General features: G+C 42.8%; 1 protein-coding gene across 1 annotated transcript in view; it reads right to left on the bottom strand.

Annotated features, from left to right (window-relative positions):
- Nucleotides 1-654: 654 nt before the first annotated feature.
- The window catches only part of PRPS2 (phosphoribosyl pyrophosphate synthetase 2), a 33,901-nt gene continuing 12,694 nt past the window's right edge, over nt 655-21,861 (bottom strand). The window contains exons 3-7 of the mRNA XM_019651233.1: nt 18,033-18,131; nt 17,213-17,337; nt 5,787-5,960; nt 4,893-5,052; nt 655-3,132 (exon numbers count right to left, since the gene is read on the bottom strand). Coding sequence (XP_019506778.1) covers nt 3,040-3,132; nt 4,893-5,052; nt 5,787-5,960; nt 17,213-17,337; nt 18,033-18,131 — 651 coding nt within the window. The 3' untranslated portion in view covers nt 655-3,039. The remainder of the gene's footprint in view (nt 3,133-4,892; nt 5,053-5,786; nt 5,961-17,212; nt 17,338-18,032; nt 18,132-21,861) is intronic.

Below are 21,861 nucleotides of genomic sequence, written 5' to 3' on the forward strand. Positions count from 1 at the left end.
TGAAGTGTTTTTGGTGTTTCTGCCTCTCCTTCATTTCCCCCCTCCCTTCTAGCATATTCTACCACTCTCTCTCTTAAACTAACTTCCCTGACGAACCTGGTTTTAGTTCTTTATATTTATTTCACTGGGACTTTAAGACATGTTGCCATTCTCAGTTATCCACTCTTTGAAGCTGAGCTTTACTGGGAAAATATAATCAGAAATTTACTTTGTCCCCACGAGAGTAGCTTCAAGCGTCACTGAATAGGTAGTTGTTTCATGGGAGCAGGAAACTGTCCTTGATGAGCCTGAAATCGAAGTGCATGGAAAACTTCTATGGGGCCCATGTTTAAGTTTGGTCTGCTCCAATCTCTGAATATCGAACATTACTTCTTTGCTGTGTAAACACACTGTGCAATCTTCAATTTCACAGGAAACGTCTAGAATTATCAACTTGGATGCCTTATGTGGCACAGCTGTTACGCTTTGGGGCAAGGAGACTGCTGATCAGTCCTTCAGCAATACCTTGAAAATGGAGACGAGCTGACTTCAATAAACCTCTGGCTTTTCTGTAATTTTATAGGCTGGGCTATAATCGTGAAGTAGCCCACATTTTCAGGTACCCCATCAAAACACATCACTCCATCAAAACATATTCACGCCACAATAACAAACTATGAAAGAAAGAAGTAGCATGATTTTATTGAAATGTTTAGTACAGTGTCGGAAAATCTTAAAATCTTATATTCTAAACCAATACAAGCACTGCAAATGATCTAGTCCTGAATCTAGTTGAATTCCTATCAAACAAAGGACAGTTCTAATATGAATCTCTGTAAGTTGGTTAATATATGTTAAGTTGGAGCCTGAACAACTTTGGTAAATTCACATTTTTTTGGCTCCCTATACGCCAAGTCGGCCTCCATTCAGCAGAGCTGGACAGGACCCGTGCATTCGGTGGTTTCACGTCAATGTTTCCACACCAGCAGCAAAGGGGAGTGCCAGCTCTGGGGTGAGGCTGCTCTTAGCTCACCTTCGTCATCTTTGCTGAACTGAAACCATCCAACGGTTAAGGTCTACACTGCCAGTGTGTATGGCTAAGTCAAGTCTAATTAGTTAACAAACATATTATAAGTACTTTAAAACACAAAAGCGGTGCTAAATAACGTTAGGAACAATCAGTTCTTAATGCAGAGAATGACAACACAGATTTTTAAAACTTTTTAAATCTTCAGATCATTATTTTAACACTAGCTATCTAGTTTACTGTCTTAGATGAAATGATTAACTTTAAATCAACTGGTTTTAATCATGTCTGCCTTTGTGTGCCAAGCTGTCTACCTATGTGTGTTCATAACTACATTTTCATTTCTCTATGCACAGAATTCCAAGAAATACAGGTATCATTCATTTATCAAAAATTAAAATTACACAGAATCTGAATAGGCTCTTTAAATTATTTCAAGCCAACTCTTTCTAGATATAGTCAATCTGTATTGCATAGCTGACTTTACCAGACTGTAATATCATTTTTTTCTCAAAACCCACTTTAAGGTACAACAAAATGCTCGTTTCTGCAATGGCTAAAATCACTTAACTTTGATTCAACCTCTGCTGTAGTGCAGTTTGAAACCTTCAAGATTGCTGTATTTGTTAATGCCTTAGATTTCATGTTTCCACCTGCAGAATTTAAAGGCTTTATCCTCTTGAAGTTTGAAGATTCAGCAGAAGAGACTATAGTTTATTATTCTGTGCAGGCAAACTCCCTTCTTTGAGGGCTAAAGAAGTCAGTTGGTTGCTACCAATGTGCTGCAGAGTCAGGGGGTCACCTTACCTAGGAGGATGTCATCAAGGGCCATCCTGTGGAGAAAGCAATCTTCCCCTCCATGATTGCACTTGGGCCCCTATTTGAATATTTTTTAATGGAGGAACTAATATTTACTTACTTGGACTTTTTTCATAGGCCTTTCTTACTCAAATTTTTCATGTAATAGCTTTAGCTGAAATAATCAGGTGCCCAGAAGGCTTGCTACTTCTGATTACAAAAGGCCAAAGAACATTAAATCAAAACTAATGAAATGTTTAAATATGCATTTGGTGTCACTCACAAAAATTCACCTTTTTATTTATGTCAAAAGCAAAATTATGATCGGATTAGGAACGCGGAGGGGACTTTGAGTTTTGTTTTGGTGGAAATCCACAACGTAAAATTATTGGAAAAAAGGCAATCTAAAAGCTAGAGCTAAAAATATGACCTAAAATAAGAAGACAGGACAAGAGGCGCCTAAAGAACTGTCCCTCTGGGATGGACAGAGGCGAGCATGAATGTGACAGTGAGCGTGGAGACTCTCAAAATGGTTTCTAAATCAGATCTATTGCTGAGCATAATTTTGGAATTTTAGAACATGACATTTCAAGTAGGTGATAGCTATGTTTTTCAGAAGTGGTAATAAAAAAATACTGAACTATTTGGCCTCTGATATGTCTAATATTTACCCCAAAATATGTCAGTGGCCATATTAAACTATATAAAATTTGGTCCAAATGAATCACAATAATCAAAACAATAATAATAATAATAAAAATTCATGATATTATAAATTTTCTAAGGTTTTCTTAGAAGTAAAGGACTCATTCTATACAGGGTTTTACCCAAATGTCCATAGGCATTATCATTATATATCTATATAGAAGGCTTTATCTAAAGTCACCTTTGGCAACCCTGACATATATAAACTATGAATTTCCACAATGGAATTAAATACTTGAAAGTTGTGGCCTCAAAGTACTGAACAAAGGAAACAGTCACCTATCAGAACAAGTCAAGATGACAAAAACATTTCTCATGTATGACAGTTCACAGATCAAATAACTGCCACCCTCCCCCCGCAAAGTGGAACTAAACGGTCTTGAGCTATAGAAGGGGGAAAGAATGGATCTTGGAGTATACAAGGATCTGATGCTTTTGCATTCTAACTGCTGAGTCCTAAAGCTAAAAAAATCAGATAAATGCACACTAGTCAGAAGCCAGCAGGCTTGCTCCACACTCCCATCCTGGGTTTATAACGGGACGTGGCTGAACAGGTAAGACACAGACTCCCCGTTGTGGGTCCTTCGGATCGCCTCGGCCAAGATCATCGAAATGTCAATAACCTAAACACCAAAAAAAACAGAAAAGGGGAGAGGAAAGTGGGCCATCTTAGTCCCATTGGATTAAAAACATAAAAGTCAGAAAACCTATGATTTCTTCAGCTGTACGACGTGTTACTATCAAGCCCTCCCACTCCCATTTCTTTTGAGGACAGACAGCTTTGGGTCTATCTTCAAATGACAACCTGTTAAACCAAACCCCTGTAGGATCCTGGAAGCAAGATCTTCCGTGCAGATAGTAAGAGGCTTTTCAGGGCCACTGCAAACCAGAGATATCCTTTTCTTGGGGCATGTTATTTTTAAATTAATTTTATTCATTATATGAAAGGTTTTTCTCTCTCTTGGTTTCAGAAAATGCAGTGACTGTGTCATTTAAAAGCACAGCTATGATCATTTTAACTCAGGGGTCAGCAAGCTACTTTTTCTCTAAGTGGCTCGATCATAAATATTTTCCACTTTGCAGGCCAGAATCAACTCCGTTGTTGCAGTATGAAAACGGTCATAGACAATATGTAAGTGAATGGGTATGGCTGCGTTCCAATAAAACTTTATTTACCAAAGCAGATGGCGCACTGGATTGGGCCTGTGGGCTGTAGTTTGGTGATGCTAAACTACTGCTCATCAGGCATGAAAATCTAAGACAGAGAGGGCTATTTTGACCATTTCTAAACATATCTCCTCCTCACGCCAAATGAACTGCTTCACTCTCCAAAGATCAGGAAGTGGATCCCTTTGCCCCATCTCCGTGATGGGGTTGGGGGCTTCTAGAAATGACTTGCCATGGTACACTGCAATACAGAAGCAAAATGGGGACTCAAACCCTTACAACTCAACTTGTATTTCAGGCCAGCTGGCGTCAAGTGATTCCCACCAACTCTCTGGTGGCCTCAAGTCAGATAGGCAAGAAGGAACAAAGCTCTGAAGATCCTTAGCATAGCCTGCTGCTGCTTTTTTCCTCCCCCACTTGTTTTCATTGTGGTAAAATAAATATAAAAATTGTCATGTTAACTATACAATTCAGTGGCATTAATTACATCCCCAATGTTGTGTAACCATTCCTATTATCTATTTCCAAAGCTTTTTCATGATCCCAAAGAGCAACTCTGTCCCCATTAATCACTAACTCTCCATCACTCCTCTCCCAGCCACCGGCAACTGCCATTCCTTTTCTGTCTCTATGAATTTGACTACTTACTCTAGGTCCCTAAGAAAAGGGGGATCATACAATATAATATATGTCCTTTTGTGTCTGGTTTCTTTCACTGAGCATACTGTTTTCAGGGTCCATCCACACTGTGGCCTGTGTCAGAATTCCCTTCCTTTTTTAGGCTGAAGAATATTCCATTGTATTGACAGACCGCACTCTGGTTACCCATTTATCTGTTGATGGACATTGGTTTCCACCTTTTGGCTACGAATAGGGCTGCTATGTATATTCATGTACGAGTTTTCATTTAAACACCTGTTTTCAAATTCTCGGGTATATACCTAGAGATGGACTTGCTGGGTCATATGGTTTAGTGCAGCCTGTTTCTTACTGTATTTCCATTGGGGTTTCATGCACTTACTGTTTCTAACTTTGACCTCTGCCAGCCCCAGCCTTTCTCAGAGCTCTAACATGAATTACACCCTCATGATGAGAAAGTGCAACCTCTGCCGACATCTGCCTTAGCAAGCAGTCACACACAGCAGATGCGATACTATTTTTCGGGATCTAAGGTAGGTGCCTCGCTGTTTGGCTCTGCCTGCAGTGTAGACAGTACCTGGATCTTGGAGCAGTGATTCATTTTGTCCTCCTGCGGAATTGTGTTTGTGACAACAACGGCCTCAAAGGCGGCATTATTTATTCTGGAAATAGCTGGCCCAGAGAAGATCCCATGGGTAAGGATCGCATAAACTTTGGTGGCTCCGGCCGAGAGCAGCCTGTAAAACAGAAGACAAAAAAAATTAAGCGTACCCAAATATTCTTGAAACAGTCTGCCCTTAGTGTGAATTTAAAAGCAAAAGGTGTGTTCCATAAAGAAAAAAACATGAAACCAAGTTCACTCACATTTATTAGCTGAAAACACAATCTTTAAGGTATGTGCTGGCAACATACTTTGTATGCCACTAAATCTGAGATTGTCAGCCTCTGTGTTGGGTCTGAGTAATTCTTTGGTGTGCAGAACCCCTGAACTTCACCTAGTAGCAATGCCTCCCTTCCCGTAGGTGTGACAACCAAAAATGTCTCCAGACATTGTCAAATGTTCCCCAGGGAGCAAAGCTGCCCTTGGTGGAGAATCACTAACCAAAACAGCCAGAATATCATCATGTTGACATATAATCAATATTAAAAAAACAACAACAAAAAAACACCGAGAGATCTTATGTTCTTTGTTTTGTACTGTCTTTGAAGGCTGGCGTGAAGGCCAAACAGAAAAGAGTCAGGACCTGAACACATCGAAAGCTCAACCTTGAAACTGAAAACCAGGCCAAAAAGGGCCATGATTTTCTTCCCACCAAGAAAAAAAATAAAGGGGCCCAGAACCTCTTTCAGTCTGAAATGCCACTGCTAAACAACCAGCAATAATTAGGAAAAACAGGCCCAATTTTAAAAAGCTGACTTTTTTCCTTTCTTAAGGAGAAATCCTAACACTTTCCCAAGCCATCCCTCATACTTGTCTGCAGCATGGCAGATTGTGCCACACGTGTCGGCCATGTCGTCCACCAGGATAGCCACGCGGTCATTCACGTCGCCCACCAGAACCATCCGGTCTACTTCATTCGCTTTCTTCCTTTCTTTGTGAATCAAGGCAAATTCCACATTCAGCCTGTCTGCAATCGACGTGACCCTGCGCAGATGCCAAAAGAACACGTTAATTACCGTCAATAAATAAAAATATTGTTCTTTAAAGTTGCTATTTTAGGAATGTAGTAACCAACCACACTCAAGGTAATGGAAGACTCAGGTCTCACTTGTAAGGCCAGGCCTGATCTGGGATATGCAAACACGGGGAAAGATGTGCTAGTGATATGGTAGCTGGTGATGTCACAGCACCTTGAGTACTGGACAAAGCTACTGGATAAGAAATTGATTTTCAATCTGTTAGTTTTTAAAATCGCACCCACAACTTAAAGCAAGTTACTCAGAAACTACCCCTGGCGTAGTCAAGGGTGCAGCTAGTGGGGACCGAGTCCTGGTTAACACATCCACATAACATTGTAGGCTTATGAAAACGGGCCCTGCTGCACTCGAGGCCTCGGGAGACTGTAAATCATGAGACTGGCTCCTCTGCCCAACTACGGCAAATGCCCAAAAGTCATCAGCTCAGGAAGGGCTGAGCTGGCAATGGAAAGAGAAGGTGGCAGGCCCGGCCTGTCAGTGAGCCCAGGACATTTTGGATTTCTCCCATAAAAAGTGGGCTTAAGTGATGGAAACTTAGCACAAAATAATGCCACAGATATAATGTGATGTGAAGTAAGATTTTCCTGTTCCAGGTTTTTTGCTTTAATCTGTCAATTTATAGTTCATAATCCCTTTTCGCCCAGCTCCCCAACCTCTCTCCCAGTTTTTACAATATCAATCATTATACAATTTAGTTGAAAAAATATTACTGAGGGATAAATACACACACATTTACCCGCCCCCATTTAGTGTGCAGTGAATGAAGCACACGACCTCCATACGTTTTTAAAACATTTTAAAAATCCTGGTCCCATTCATTGCGTCATCCTCAGGTGGCAACCAGGAACTCCATGGGTGCTGTAATCAAGGAGAGAGTGGACAAGTGTCTGTACCCCAGGTTTCCCTTGCCTGTTTCTGAGAATGTCCAATGACCAGTATTTTTTTGTGGTAAAATACATATAAAATAGAATTTATCATTTTAATCATTTTAAAGTGTACAATTCAGTGGGATTAAGCACACACATCATATTGTACAACCCACCACCTCTAATTTCCAGAACATTTCCATCACTCCAAAAGGAAACCATGTACCCATTAGGCAGTCACTCCCCATTCCCCCCACCTCCAGACCCTGGGAACCATGAATTTACTTCATCTCTATGGGTTTCCCATTCTGAACTTTTCATATGAATCATACAATATGTGGCCTTTTGTGTCTGGCTTCTTTCACGCAGCATGATGGTTACTAGGTTCATCCATGTTGTAGCGTGTGTGTTTTATTGCTTTTTAGGGCTGAATAATATTCCATGGTGTGGCTATAGCGCATTCTGTATAGATATCTATCCATGTGGTGATGGACACTTGGGTTGTTTCCACCTTTTGGCTCTTGTGACTTGTGCTGCTAGGAACACTGGCATACAAGCATCTGTTTGAGACCCTGCTTTCAAGTCTTTTGGGTACATACCTAGGGGCAGAATTGCTGGAATTGCTGGGTCATATGGTAACTCTGCATATAACTTATTTGGCCAGTATTTTACCAGCTTCCAACTTGATCAAAGACTATAGCCATCTCTTTCAGACCTTAATGTTTGTTCTACACTGAAATTAGCAGGGACATTTGTTACCTCAAGCAAGGCGCATAAAGGAAAATGAGACCTTAGGCAAGGCCACCAGTATCCCATGTAGAAACATCTCCATTTCCAGATGACATTTTGGAGTTGCATTTTGGCACTGGAGCAGACTAGGGCCTTGGTTACCCGGATTCCTCGTGGAAACTACAATCCTAGATTCCAAAGGGAAATATCTTTATAAATGCATCACTGAACTGGAAGGGCAGCAGGAATCTTCAGAGGCAGGGAATATAAAAGTAGCTTATCCTGAGAAGCTAGCAGGCAGCTAAGTTCTTGCCCCCAGAGTTTCTAAGGAGCCCTAAATGATGTTGAGCTTCTGTCTGATGGCAGAGATATGGGGGGTGAGAGAGAACACCTAGGCCCAGCTGAGACCCGATTATACGAGGAGACACCCTGGGGCCAGCCAAGTGGCTCAGTTGGTTAAGAGTTGGCATAAGAGTGTGAGCTCTGAGCAACAGGGCTGCCGGTTCGATTCTCACATGGGCCAGTGACGCTGCACCCGAGCTGAGCTGTCCCTGAGCTGCCAGTTGGCAGGATGGCTCAGCTGGTGTAACAACAAGACTGCCTGTTTGATGGTGGACTACGCCCACCCGCAACTAAGACTGAACTCGGCACCTTGTGTTGAGCTGCCGCCTGGATGGCTCAGTGGATAGAGTGTGCGCTCTTAGCAACAAGGCTGCCAGGTTTGACTCCCTCATGGGATGGTGGCTACGCCCACCCGCAACTAAGATTGAACACAGCACCTTGAGCTTAGGGGCCATGACCTGCTGACGGGAAGCCAGATGGCGACTGGCGCCCTCCACAATGAAGCTTGAAGAACAACTTGGCTGGTCCCCTTCCCCAATTCCCCAACACTGTTTCCCTCCCTCAATTCCTCAATAAAAATCTAAAAAAAGGGGAAAAAAAGGAGACACCCTGCATAACAAGAAATGCTGAAGGTTATGCCTTCAGAATAATGAGTAAAAATAAACCTGCTGCCCAGGTGGGGACAGGAAGGAGGCAGGCCTGTCTCAAACTCCATGGTAAATGGGGGCGGGGGTGGAGGCAATTCTCTCCCAAGAGTTCCAAACCATAGGTAGGTACTCCCGAGGGTTGTTCGTCCCAATTCCCATGTTGTGTATAATAAAACCTGCAACTGGAAAATTTAATTCAAAGTGATACTTTGGGGAAGCACCTCCAAGGCAACTGGCAACAACAAATGCCAATCCTCTCTGAAGGATTATAATGATAAAATTCTAAGGAAGACGACGGAGTCACAGAAGAGTCACAAAACATCCAGGGAAGTAAGGCACCCTAACTGAGGGACACCAGAAACTGGGGATGGGGCCATAACAGCCAAATGTTAGACACTGGAATTAGACAAGAAAAAACAAACAAAATGACTGTTTTCTATGTTTTAAAGAAATAAAACAGAAGCTTGGATAAAAATGGAAGGACTATATGAAGAATGACAAATCAAGACTTGTGAAATAACAGAAATTCTAGAAATGGAAAATACTATATTTGAAATGAACTTAGTAAATAAAGAGATTAAACACATCTGCATGTGTTTAGAGGGTGTAAGATTGAGTGAATTAGAAGATACAGATGAAGACACTGTCTAGAATGCAGCCCAAGGGACAAGTGATCAGAAACAGGAAAAAGAAGCTAAGAGCTGTGAAGAACAGTATGACAAGGTGACAGGAATAACTGGAGGTCTAGAAAGAGACAGAAGAGCAAGAAAGAGGCAATATTCAAAGACACAATGACTGAGAATTTTCCAGTCATTGGAAGACACCAATCCTTTGATCCAATAAGCCCAATAAATGAATCCCCACGAAATCTTAAGAGGCAGAAGATAGAAACAGGTCACCGAGAAAGGAACAGCAATCAAACTGATGGCCAAACTCTTAACACCAACACCGGAAGCCAGAAGTTAGGGACGTGTTATCTTCAGTGGGATGTGAGAAAACTATCAGGCTACGATTCTACATCCAGCAAAGCTGCCTTTCAAGAACGAGGGCAAAATAGAGATATTTTCTACCAAACTATATAATCCAAGACGTCACTTCCATATACAACCACTTAAGGAATTTACAAAGAATGCAACTTAAGCAAAAATAAAATGACGACACATTGAGATGTGGTGGGGGGGTGGAGGGAGGTAAGCAAAGATATCAGTCAATATGTAGACAAACCTAAATAAATGTTGATTGTATAATACCACAACAATAATGTCTAATTTGTGGAGAAGAAAAAAAAACTACACTGGACAGCATCTTTAAAGCACAAAAGGGGGGGTGACTGTTTAGCTTAGTTGGTTGGAGCGTGGTGCTGATAACACCAAGGTTGCTGGTTCGATTCCTGCATGGGAATTTGTAAGCTGTGCCGCCCTAAAATAGTCAACTTTGCCATTGCAGCATGAAAGCAATGTGTAATCAATGACCATGGCTGTTCCCCCATAAAATTTAAAATAGTAATAATAAATAAACAAAATAAAGCACAAAAGGTGGTGGTCATGAATCAAAATGTCAGTAATCATAATGGAAATGGGCCAAAGTTTCCAGTCAAAGACAAAGACTGTTAGATTAGATAAGAGACCAATTTCAGATCTCCAAAGTCCCTCAAGTAAAGAGCAGTACTATGATGAGGTCCATGTTCTTCTCGCCTTAAAAAAAAAAAATCAAATCAAGACCGGCCGAGTGGCGCATTGGTTAAGAGCTGGCTTGGGACGCCAGAGGGCCCCGGTTCGGATCCCACATATGAGGGCCAGTGACACTGCCCTCTACAGCTAAGATGCTGAACAACAGCTCAATCTGGAGCTGGGCTGCCGGGAGTCGCCGGCGACGGGGCGTAGGCTGCAGCCCCTGCTGCAGTGGGTTGCCATGGGCTACCGTGTGTAGCCAGCAGCCAGCGTGAGCGGCCAGCAGCCGCAGTGAGCGGCCGTCCAGAAGCTGGCGACTGAGCTGCCTCGCCCGGGAAGAGCGCAATGATGGTGCTAACTTGGGCCAGTGAAGCGATGTCCTCCACAACTAGACTGAAGAACAAAAGGACAGCAACTTGTCTGTTCCCATCCCCCAATTCCCCAATAAAAAAAAATCACCCTTCCGCCTCAAACCAAAACCAAGTTCTCTAGCTCACACCCTTTCTCTTTCTAAATTTATTTACCACTGGTTTCCTAACTTAAGGGCTTAACTGAGAAAAAAAATTAATTTGAATGCTGACAAAAATTTTGCCCCATAATAACCTTAAAACATGTACATAAAACATAAAAGGTAAACCATTTAAACTCCAACTAAGGAAAGTTAGTTGCTCAAAAAAACAAAACAGGTATTCCCAGGACTGTTGAACACTTTACATACAATGTGCACATACAGAGGGTGCCAAAAAAATGTATACACATTTTAAGAAAGGAAAAAACTGTTACAGTTACGCTGATGTAACCACTTTGAGCACCTCTTGTCATTGCAGAAGTCAAACGTGACTTGTATTCATCTTTTGTTTTCCGTATATATTGAGTATAATAATTTTAATATAGTTTTTTCCTTTCTTAAAATGTGTATACATTTTCTTGGCACCCTCTGTATATGACATTTTTGGCCAGGAAGACCTCAGCATGGCAGAGCCCTGGTCCATGACCTAGCTCTGGGGAGCACCCCACTGTGGCCTAAGTTCTAAAGCCTGGAATTTGTGAAGTCCAAGCAGAATGTGCATCCACACCTCTGCCAGGTGATCCCTGATTGCCCAGCCTGTGTACAGGCAGGCCAGCAGGGGGACACAGAGGATGGGGGAGGACGGGGGGGAAGGGGGGCAACATGGGGCACGAGTGGGGAACCCCAGCCACTTCAGGTACCCACTGATATAGTCAGAAGCAGGAAAAAAAAAACAACAACACAAGTTCAATCTCAATTACTTAGTTTCACGAACTTCCCACACCAGTTTTAGTTAATATTGACTATCTCAACAGTAGCAGGTGTGTTTCCTTCTAAGGTTTATTTTTTCTTAGCTGTCAACTTCATCAAGCTTCAAAGACTACCCAAGAGTGACCTCTTGTGGCAATACTGTTTTTTTCTTTTATTCTTTTTCTTTTTTAACCAGAAATGAGTCAAGCCTCAAAGCTTTTTCTAAGTTCTAATTTGCCAGATTATTTACACACACACACACACACACACACACACACACACACACACACACACACACACACGTACTTTCTCTGGTGGATATGACTTTTTGCATCATGCAAAGAAGGGATAATGTCAACTGCACATAATACCCAAGAGGCTGTTCTGTCAGTTGGGGAACAACAGCTCATTCCAGAATATGAGCATGACAACACTGTGTCGCACAAACTTTGGAGAAAGGTAAAGGAGGTGGCAAAAAATCGAAACTTGGCTTTCCTGGTAGAGGGAGCAGGGGTGGTGGAGGGGGACTGCTCGGAAGGGGGTCTGAGCAAACAGCATCTCAATGTCGGCCATTTTCTGTGATAGTTGATCCTATGATTTTACAAGAAGGGGTTGACAGATATGGAAACTTAGTATATCATAAAAGATGGTGCTTCATGTCAATAGGGGAGAGATGTATTATTTAAAAGTTTTGGAACAAGTTAGATAGCTGGGTGTGTGTGTGTAGGGGGAAGAGTTGGATTCTTATTTTACTCTTTATTCCAAAACAATTTTCAGGTCAAAGAAAATGGGAACATTAAAAAGAAAAGGGCAGGGAGTGGCCGGTTAGCTCAGGTGGTTAGAGCGCAGTGCTCACAACACCAGGGTTGCTGGTTCGATTCCCACGGCCACTGAGCTGTGCTCTCCACAACTAGACTGAAATAACTACTCGACTTGGAGCTGATGGGTCCTGGAAAAACACACTGTTCCCCAATTAAAAAAAAAGGGCAACCCTTAAACAAAATCCTGGGACAACAAAAATGTTGAGGGAGGGTGAATCCTTCATAAACCTCAGAAGCTGTAATGTGAAGAAGAGATAAATTGGACGACATAAGAATGTTTTAAAAGTCCTGTAGAGACTAAAAATGCAGAAAGGGAAGGAAGAAATGAAAACTTGAGGAAATATTTGCGCCCCCCCCCTCCACTAGAAACAAAGGTGTGACCTGTTGCCTGTGCAGAACACCTAACAATCCAAAGGAAAAGGCCTCCAGCCAACAGAACAGGCAAAGGTAAGAACAGACCCTAACGGACTAGAAACATGCTGTAAAGGTGCTCAATTTTATCCACAGCAACCCAAATAGCAGGAAGAGATACCACAGATCACTTTCTGACTTGTAAAGTAAAGCAAGTCTGATAATCCCCTGTGCGAGCGAGCCTGTATAAAGTCACCAGCATCCACACTTGATGGGAATGTCAACTGGTCTATCTTCTTTGAAAGGCCAAATTTTGGCACAGTCCATAAAAACCAAATGCCTCGTGCCCTTGGACTCGACAATTATGCTTCTAGGAACACATCTGACAAAACGTGAAAGCCAGCGTCATGCTGCAGGACTGTGTTTGAGAGATCATGTGCCGCATAACGACGTTTAAGCCAATGACAAACCGCATATACGACGGTGGTCCCATAAGAAGGACCCCCAAGAAAATTCACAGTGAGGGTTTAGCAGAAGCTTTTGCAGACCTGAACAAGCTCCTTAAAGTTTGAAAACATGGACCCCAACACTGAAAGCTTTCTTCATTAGCCTAAGCCAGGGGTTGGCAAACTTTTGAGATGGAAGAGCTGCCAGGGGCTGGCAAACTGCGGCTCGCGAGCCACATGTGGCTCTTTGGGTACATACACGTGGCTCTTTGGGTACATATATGTGGCTCTGAAGTCAAATTGAAAATGAAAATAAAACTATCATAGTTTCATTTATAAAATGTTTAAAGGACGTTATTCACATAATTGGTGATTATGTAAAAATGTATTTATGGCTCTCGAATAATTTTTAAATTGTTGTGAGGGACAGGATTGGCTCTTCCAGGGGTCCGCAAACTTTTGAGATGGAACGTACCCAAAGAGCCGCGTGTGGCTCACGAGCCACAGTTTGCCGACCCCTGGCCTAAGCTAATGAGTGTGCTTGTGTCTTACTCTTTAACAAAAAGATAAAAAAGTAAAATAAACAAATAAATTTAAAAATAGAAAAAAGCTCATACAATAAGGACATAAAGAAAAGACTCTTTTTTTAAAAAAAAATATTCTTGTACACCTGTATAAGGTGTTTGTTTTAAGCTAAGTGTTATTACAAGGGTTGAAAAGTTGAAAAAATTTTAGAAGTTCATCAAGTAAAAAAATTACAGTAAGCTAAGGTTAATTTATTGTTGAAGAATTTAAAAAATCAATCTAGCCAAGTGTACAGTGTCTATAAAGTGGACAGTATGTCCTAGGCCTTCACATTCACTCCCACTCACTCACCGACTCACCTAGTCCTACAAGCTCCATTCATGCTGAGTGCCCTACACAGGTGTGCCACTTTTTATCTTTCTTACTGTATTTTTACTGTAGCTTTTCTATGTTTAGATGTGTTTAGACCCACAAATGCTTCCCATGGTGTTACAATTACCTACAGCATTCAGTACAGTGACACGCTGTGCAGGCTTGTAGCCCAGGAGCAATAGGCTGTGCCACACAGCCTAGGTGTGCAGTGGGCTAGACCACGTAGGCTTGTGTAAGCGCACGCTATGATGTTCACGCAACGACAAAATCACCTAATGGCCCATTTCTCAGAACAAATTCCCATCTTTAAGCAGCGCGTGACTATATTAACAACAGTATCTACAAGTGAGGAACAGGTAACTGGTTAAAGGAATCATGACATATACATACAATGGAATATAACCCATTTGTCAAAAGACAGGGAGCAGATGAAGTTTTAATAAAAGCACAGTGAAGGAGTATATATGGCATATTACCACTTCTGTGAACTAAAAAAGGGAGATAAGATGTCTGAATAACATAATTCTGACAGCAGCAAGGACACAGGTCTCTAAAAAAGGAAATGGGCGACACTGTCCTGTTTGGTTGGAATGTTTGCTAAGAACGTGTTTTTAGAATATACTCGTATATTAAAAAAAATAGGGTTGGGAAGGAAAAGAATAGGCTACGAGTTTGTGGGATCTATTATTCTTTTGGCTTATTAGCTGCCAAAGTAATTTTTTTCTGGTTAAAAAAAAAAGAAATATGGCAGACACAAAAGCCACATAGTGTATGATTCCATTTATATGAAATGTTCAGAATGGGAAAATCAAAAAGACAGAAAGTAGATGAGTGGTTTCCAGGGGCTGGCGGGAGAGGGAATGGCAGTGACTGCTAATGGGCACAGGTTTCTGTTTGGGGTGATGGAAAGGTTCTGGAATTTGACAGTGGTGATGGACGCACAACTCTGAATTACTGAAAACCACTGAAGCGTGCACTTTAAACGAGCGAAGTGTAGGCATGTGAATTATCTCTCAATAAAGCTGTTATTAATAACAAGTGACATCTTATGCTCGTGTACCCTTTGGCCCATTTGTTCACCTTTGATCAGGCCAGCGGATCCGCCATATTCAATACAGGTTCCACTGTGACTTAAGTTTCCCAGTAAATTGCAAGCATTTCCAGCAGAAATTACTTCCAAGTGTTGCTCATGTCCCCTGACTTAAGAAGACAACACTCACAGTGTGTTTCCACCTGGGGGGTCTGGCTGAGGACAGGTTTGCAAGCCTCACACACTGTGTCGGGCTATGACATGGTAACGCTCCCCACCCTGTCGCTGCCTGGCTGGGCTCTTTACAAGTGAACTTTCTGCTTTTGTCTTTTACATATTTGTACCTCCTCGTCTATTGTACATATTTGTGACCTGCTTCAACGGCCGCTTCCTGCTGCTGCCAGAGACCCACCTCCAGCTGTCCCATTTTGCCTCTTCTGTACTGGGAACCTAAGCAGTAGTGACAGCAGCTTAGTGCACTCAAAGGGTGCTTCTAAGCATCAGGACCTTCGCTTTTGGGGCTGCTCTGAAGCTTTTAAGTTCAATTCTAGGTCCCTGGCCAGGCCACAGGTACAGGAGGGAGCCGAATAAGGTTCAGGCATCTGCATTTTAAAGATGTCCCGAAGCTGGATGGTCACTGGTCTCTCCTGGCACATTTACTGGGTTTCTCGCTTTCTCACCGGGCCGGTGGAGAGAGGGCTCTTTTACCTCTCCCTTCCTCAGGGAGGCCCCGACCTGGGCATTAAAACTCCATTCCACTGTTTTTTCCTTCCCAGAGAGCAGCTGTAGAGCCCGACAAGGTCACTCTGAATCGCCGCGAAGTCTCAGCCTGCACACTGCATCAAATCACTATTCTATCATCATCGTCCTTGATTCTGAGCTCTGTGCTAACTGCTCCTTAATTCCTTGAGTCTCTGCAGAGCCCTCCAGATTTGCTGCTTAGTGCTGTTTTCTTATGCCATTCAGGGTGCCTGGACTCTGATGCTATTAGTGCCATAGCAGTTTCTGTCCAACTTACTAATGTTATAGCTAGTACCTGTTCTGTCACCCCACGGTGCTGGCTGACTGCAGCCCGGTGACCTGCAGAGACTGGCTCTGGGCGGCCTGTGCCCTCGGTTTTCTAACTTGGATCACAGCTACGAGGTATCAGCACGGAGGGCTTACTGAGCAGCTGGGCCTGTGGAATTTGCCCTCTGCAGTGGCTTTACAGCAGGCAATCCAATTTCAATGTAACTTTTCTCAGAGTAGCGATTCCTACACCTACATGTGGCAGAGGACTTCGATTTGACTTCTCAGGGATGCCTATTTCCTCCCACCATTCAAAGGCCCAGGTAAAGCCTGGCCTTCCTCCTGGGCTGCAGGGGAGAGGGTGCCTTTTCTCTCCCTTCTCTCTGGAGGCCCCTATGTGGGTGCTGACACCCCAGCCACCAGCCTCCTCCTGGATCTGACACCTGACCCGCCTGGCCACCCGAGCATGGCTTTTAGCCCTTCTTTATTTCTTGGCCCCAGATAACTCCCTTTCTTTCTTGGTGCCCCATGGGCACACATTTCTTTTGTAAGACTCTATGTGGGCTACAATTTCCCAGTGCTTGTAGTAGGAAGGACCAGCTTACTCAATCGTGTTGTCAATGAAAACCCTTATTTTCCAATTAGGCTATTGCTTTTATAATCACAAAAAATAAAATAAAAAAAAAGAAACCTCAAGGATGGCAGGATAGCTCAGGTGGTGACAGCGCAGTGCTCATCACACCGAGGTTGCCGGTTCGTTTCCCACATGGGCCACTGAGCCGCGCCCTCCACAACTAGAGTGAAACAACTACTTGACTTGGAGCTGATGGGCCCTGGGAAAACACACTGTTCCCCAATAAAATTTAAAAAACAAAACAAAACAAAACCTCAAGTAAAACATACTCTTTGCTAAAAACAAATATACGTGCATGCGAGTATGTAGTTTTTCTTCTTTCATGACTGATGGACTGTTGACAAAGATGACAGCCCACTCTTCTGGAGGTGAAGCCTGTAGCTACTTACTTGCTCATTTGCAGAATAGCAGTTTAAAACATGCTTCCTTATCGAATACGCAGGACATGGAAAAAGCAGTCAGCAAACGCAGAAATCTGCCTAGGGTGTCCCGGGCCCTACCTTTTGGCGCCCCCCGCGTCGGGGGAAACGATGATACAGTTCCTCCACTCAGGGATGTTCTCCCGGATCCACTGAAGGACTGCAGGCTCCGCGTACAAATTATCCACGGGGATGTCGAAGAATCCCTGAGGGGAAAAGTCAGTGTTACATTGCAGAGCTTTTGAAAAGGTATTCTTGCCTTAAAATTTCAATTGTTTATTCCAAAAAAAAAGCCTTCTCGATAGACTCCCTTTTCTTCATTTTAAGGGGATTCAATCAAAAGATAGCTATGTGCCAGGAGCACATTTCAGTCCCATCTGCTATCTGTGGGGACACGTACTGTTACCTTCTGATCGCCTATATCCTAAGGAATAGAGAGAACAGCTTTACAGGGCCGTGGGGGAGAAGAGGTTTGTTGTTTCTTAAGCACCTTCTTATAAGCCAAATACTCCATGTTCATTAAATCACCGAGTAGGCATAAACAGGATAATTTGGCCTGTTTTATAGATGAAGGAACTAAGTTATAAAGAGGTTAAAAAACATACATTACAACTCTGCCATTCTAATGATTTTCCACAAGTTGAGATGGAAATATAGAGTTTATTACCAAGAAGCCATTTCGCCTCCAAAACTGACTGGAGGCAAGGTGGCGGAGTCAGGAGATATCAACATTAAATTCTATGTCCAAGTTCAATAAAGATTAGAAGCCAAGAGAGTCACCATATACCAAACTCAAATATGAGCACTATTACCTCCTTCAAAAATTACTTAACAAACAAGATTTAACCACTTACATTAAGTCCCCAATCACAACCAAAGGCAAGAAAGAAAATGCTAGAACCTGGATCTGAGAGGCATGCAGGTCCATGGTGATAATGTGGTCTGCCCCAGCAACCGAGAGCATATTGGCCACAAGTTTCGCAGAAATTGGAGCACGACTCTAAAAAACAAAGACATGGGTTTTTATAAGGGAGGAGATGGGTACATTTAGATTCCTCCCACTAAGATTTACATGAGCAAGATAAATCACAGCTGATTTATAACATGTTAATAAAGAAAATTAACATTAATAATTTTAAATTATTTACTACTTCAACAATTTAAATTAATTAATAATGAAGAAAATTAACGTTATAACAAAAAGTATTCATTCCATTTTATTCACCAAATATTTACGATTTACATATACTATTGCAAGACAATGTGCTTGACACTGGGTATAGAGAACAAATCTCAAAGAAACAAACAAACTATATACAGAGGGTGCCAAAAAAAGTATACACATTTTAAGAAAGGAAAAAACTATTAAAGTTGTAATACTCAATATATACCAATAACAAAAGATGAATACAAGTCACGTGTGACTTCTGCAATGACAAGAGGTTCTCAAAGTGGTTCCCATCAGCGTCCAGACACTTCTGATGACGGCGAACTACTGCTTGAGCAACATTGACCAAAGTGTCCACTTGTATACATTTTTTGGCACCCTCCAAAAATAGCACTCCCGGTATGTACCACCTCCTCTTTATCCATTCATTCATTCAGGGACACCCAGGCTGCCTCCACATCTTGTAAACAATGTTGCAATGAACATATAAATGCACTCATTGCCTCAAAATGACGTTCTGAGGTTTTTTTGGATAAATACCCAGAAGTGGTATTACTAGGTTTTTCTTCGTCTCTTGTTATAGCCTTTGTTTTAAGTCTATTTTGTCTGGTATAAGTATTGCTACCACAGTTTTTCTGTTTGTTTCATTTTCATGAAATCTCTTTTTCCCATCCCTTTATTTTCAGTCTGTGTGTCTTTCAATCTGAAGTCTCTTGTAGGCAGCATATATACGGGTTTTGTTTCATCTACTCAGCCACCCTGTTTTGATTGGAGCGTTTACTCCATTTACATTGAAAGTGATCGTTGATAGATATGTAGTTATTACCATTTTATTATTCATATTGTTTTGTTCTTTTTTTCATCTTAAAGAAGCCCCTCTAAGATTCCTTGTAATGCTGGTTTGGTGGTGATGAACTCCTTTAGCTTTTTCTTCTCTGGGAAACTCCTTTTCTGTCCTTTGACTCTAAATGACAGCTTTGCTGGGTAGAGTAATCTTGTTTGTAGGCCTTTGCTTTTCATCACTTTGAATATTTCCTGCCAATCCCTTCTGGCCTGCAAAGTTCCTGTTGAGAAATCAGCTGACAGTCTTACAGGAGCTCCCTTGTAGGTAACTAGCTACCTTTCTCTTACTGTTTTTAAGGTTCTCTCATTGTCTTTAACCTTTCGCATTTTAATTATGATGTGTCTTGGTGTGGGCCTCTTTGGGTTCATCTTGTTTGGGACTCTGCACTTCCCAGGCTTGTATGTCTACAGGTTAGAGAAGTTTTCTGTCATTTCATCAAATAGGTTTTCAATTCCTTGGTCTCGCCTCTCCTTCTGGTACCCCTATGATGCGAATGTTGTTACATTTGATGTTGTCCCAGAGGTCCCTTAAACTGTCCTCATTTTCTTGGATTTTTTCTTTCCGCTGTTCTGTTTGGGTGTTTTCTGCTACCTTATCTTCCAAATTACTGATTTGATCCTCTATATCATCTAATCCACGGTTGATTCCCTATAATGTACTTTTCACTTCAGTTATTGTATTCTTCATTTCTGACTGGTTCTTTTTTATGTTTTCTATCTCCATTTTTATGTTTCCTATCTCTTTCTTGAAGTTCTCCTTGAGATCACTGAGCATCCTTATAACCAGGGCTTTGAACTCTGTCTGGTAGATTGCTTGTCTCTAATTTGTTTAGTTCTTTTTCTGGAACTTTGTTCTGATCTTTCATTTGGGACATGTTTCTTTGTCTACCCATTTTGGCTTTTTTTTGGTATGTATTAGGTAGAGCTGCTACGTCTCCTGGCCTTATGTAGTAGGTGTCCTGTGGGGCCCAGTGGCATGGTCTCCCTGGTCATCTGAGCCTGCCCCAGGTGTGACCCTTGTGGGGGTTGTGTGCGTCCTCCTGTTGTAGTTGTGCCTTGGTTGCTGTTTGCACATCAGTGAGAGGGACTGATCTTTGGGCTGATCGGTTGTGAGGACTGGCCATGATTACAGAGGAGGGCCTGTTGTGCAGGGGCTGACCCTACAGAGCAGGACTCACTTTAGCAGGGCGCTGGTGCCTGCCCAGCCCTTGGAGGCAGCTGGGTGATGTTCCAGCTGGGTCTGAAGCTGGCCACCGGGCATGCCAGCCCCAGGGCTTCCTGGGTGGGGACCCGCTGCCAGTCAAGTTTAGCTGTAGCCTATGTCCTGCCTGGGGTGACCTGGCATGAGGCACGAAGCAATCAGGAGATGGCTGCTGCTCACACTGGGCTTGGAGATGCCTCGAGAGACCAAGCTGTGAATTGAGGCTGGATGCCGCTAGTGCTGGGATAGGGCTGCTCAGCCAGAGGTACAAGACATGCTGAAGCTGCTTGTTTGGGTTTTGTGAACCTTTGAGAGATTTTAGGAAAGTTCCCAGATAAGCCAAGACAGGTTGTTTGTATGGAAAAGCCACTGGAAGTGGATTGGGTGGGCCTACAAGTTGGGTTGGGTGGGGTCTCAGGGAATCACCAGGGCAGGCAAAAGGTGTTAGCCAGGTTGATGGAGACAAAGATATGGTGCCCGCCTGCACATGCAGGCTCGGTGAGGGGAGGGCTCAAGAAAGAAACAACGGCTTCTGCCAGCACTTCTGCCTGGGAGAAAGCTGCCCCTCCAGCCTTTGCCCTGAAACCAGACAATTCAGTTCCTCCCTGTATGTCCCTGTGCCTTTTGATCTGCTGCCCCAGGGCTGGGGGTCAGAGCGAGTGAGTCTGTCAATGAGTAAGTCCATGCATGGTCCTTTTAGGAGGAGCACCTGGGACTTCAGCAGCCCTCTGTGTAACTCAGCCACAATCTCTGCTGGTTTTCACAGCCAGAAGTTATAAAGACTTCTCTCCCTGCACTGGAACCCTGGGCTGGGGCCCCTCACTTCTCTGGGGAGGACCTCCACAGCCAAGATACCCCTCTCAATTTTTAATGGTCACATGTGGTGTGGGACCAGCCCATTCCATGTCTCTGCCCTTCCTACCAGTCTCGAGGAGGCTTTTTCTGTATGTCCTTAGTTGTAGGGCTTCGGTTCAGCTACACTTCAGGCGATTCTCAATGATGGTTGTTCTGTTGTTTAGTTGTCATTTTGATGTAGTCGTGTGAATAGGTGAGCACTGTGCTTACCTATTCTGCCATCTTGACTGGAAATCTCCCCTAAACGTTCATAGATGTTTGTAGATAGTGAGATTATGGGGAAGTATTTTTCTCATTTTAAAAAATTTGCAACCTTCTCAACTAACTACATATTATCACTCATGTTTTCATTGTTTACTCCTATGTTCTCTTCCACGTTGCCTTTAGGATCAAAAGCCCTCGACCACTCTGGCTCTAGCTACTGAGAGCTGGTCCTCCCACACATGTGCCTCTGCTACAAGGGTCCTCCTTACAGTTTGTTCTGGGCCTGCTCTCCCTCTTCTGAAGGGCACCTTAAGTGCTGTTTACACCTGCAAACCTGTCTCACCTCCACTCCACCCCATCTCTGCTCAGCCAATGCGTTTGGACCTCCAGATCTGGTTCAAATCTCCAAACTTTAAGGCATTCTGAGAACTCCAGAGAGAAATGATCCGTCCCTTCCAA

Source organism: Hipposideros armiger, unplaced genomic scaffold (assembly GCF_001890085.2).
Source record: "Hipposideros armiger isolate ML-2016 unplaced genomic scaffold, ASM189008v1 scaffold_155, whole genome shotgun sequence".
In the NCBI taxonomy this organism is placed as follows: domain Eukaryota; kingdom Metazoa; phylum Chordata; class Mammalia; order Chiroptera; family Hipposideridae; genus Hipposideros; species Hipposideros armiger.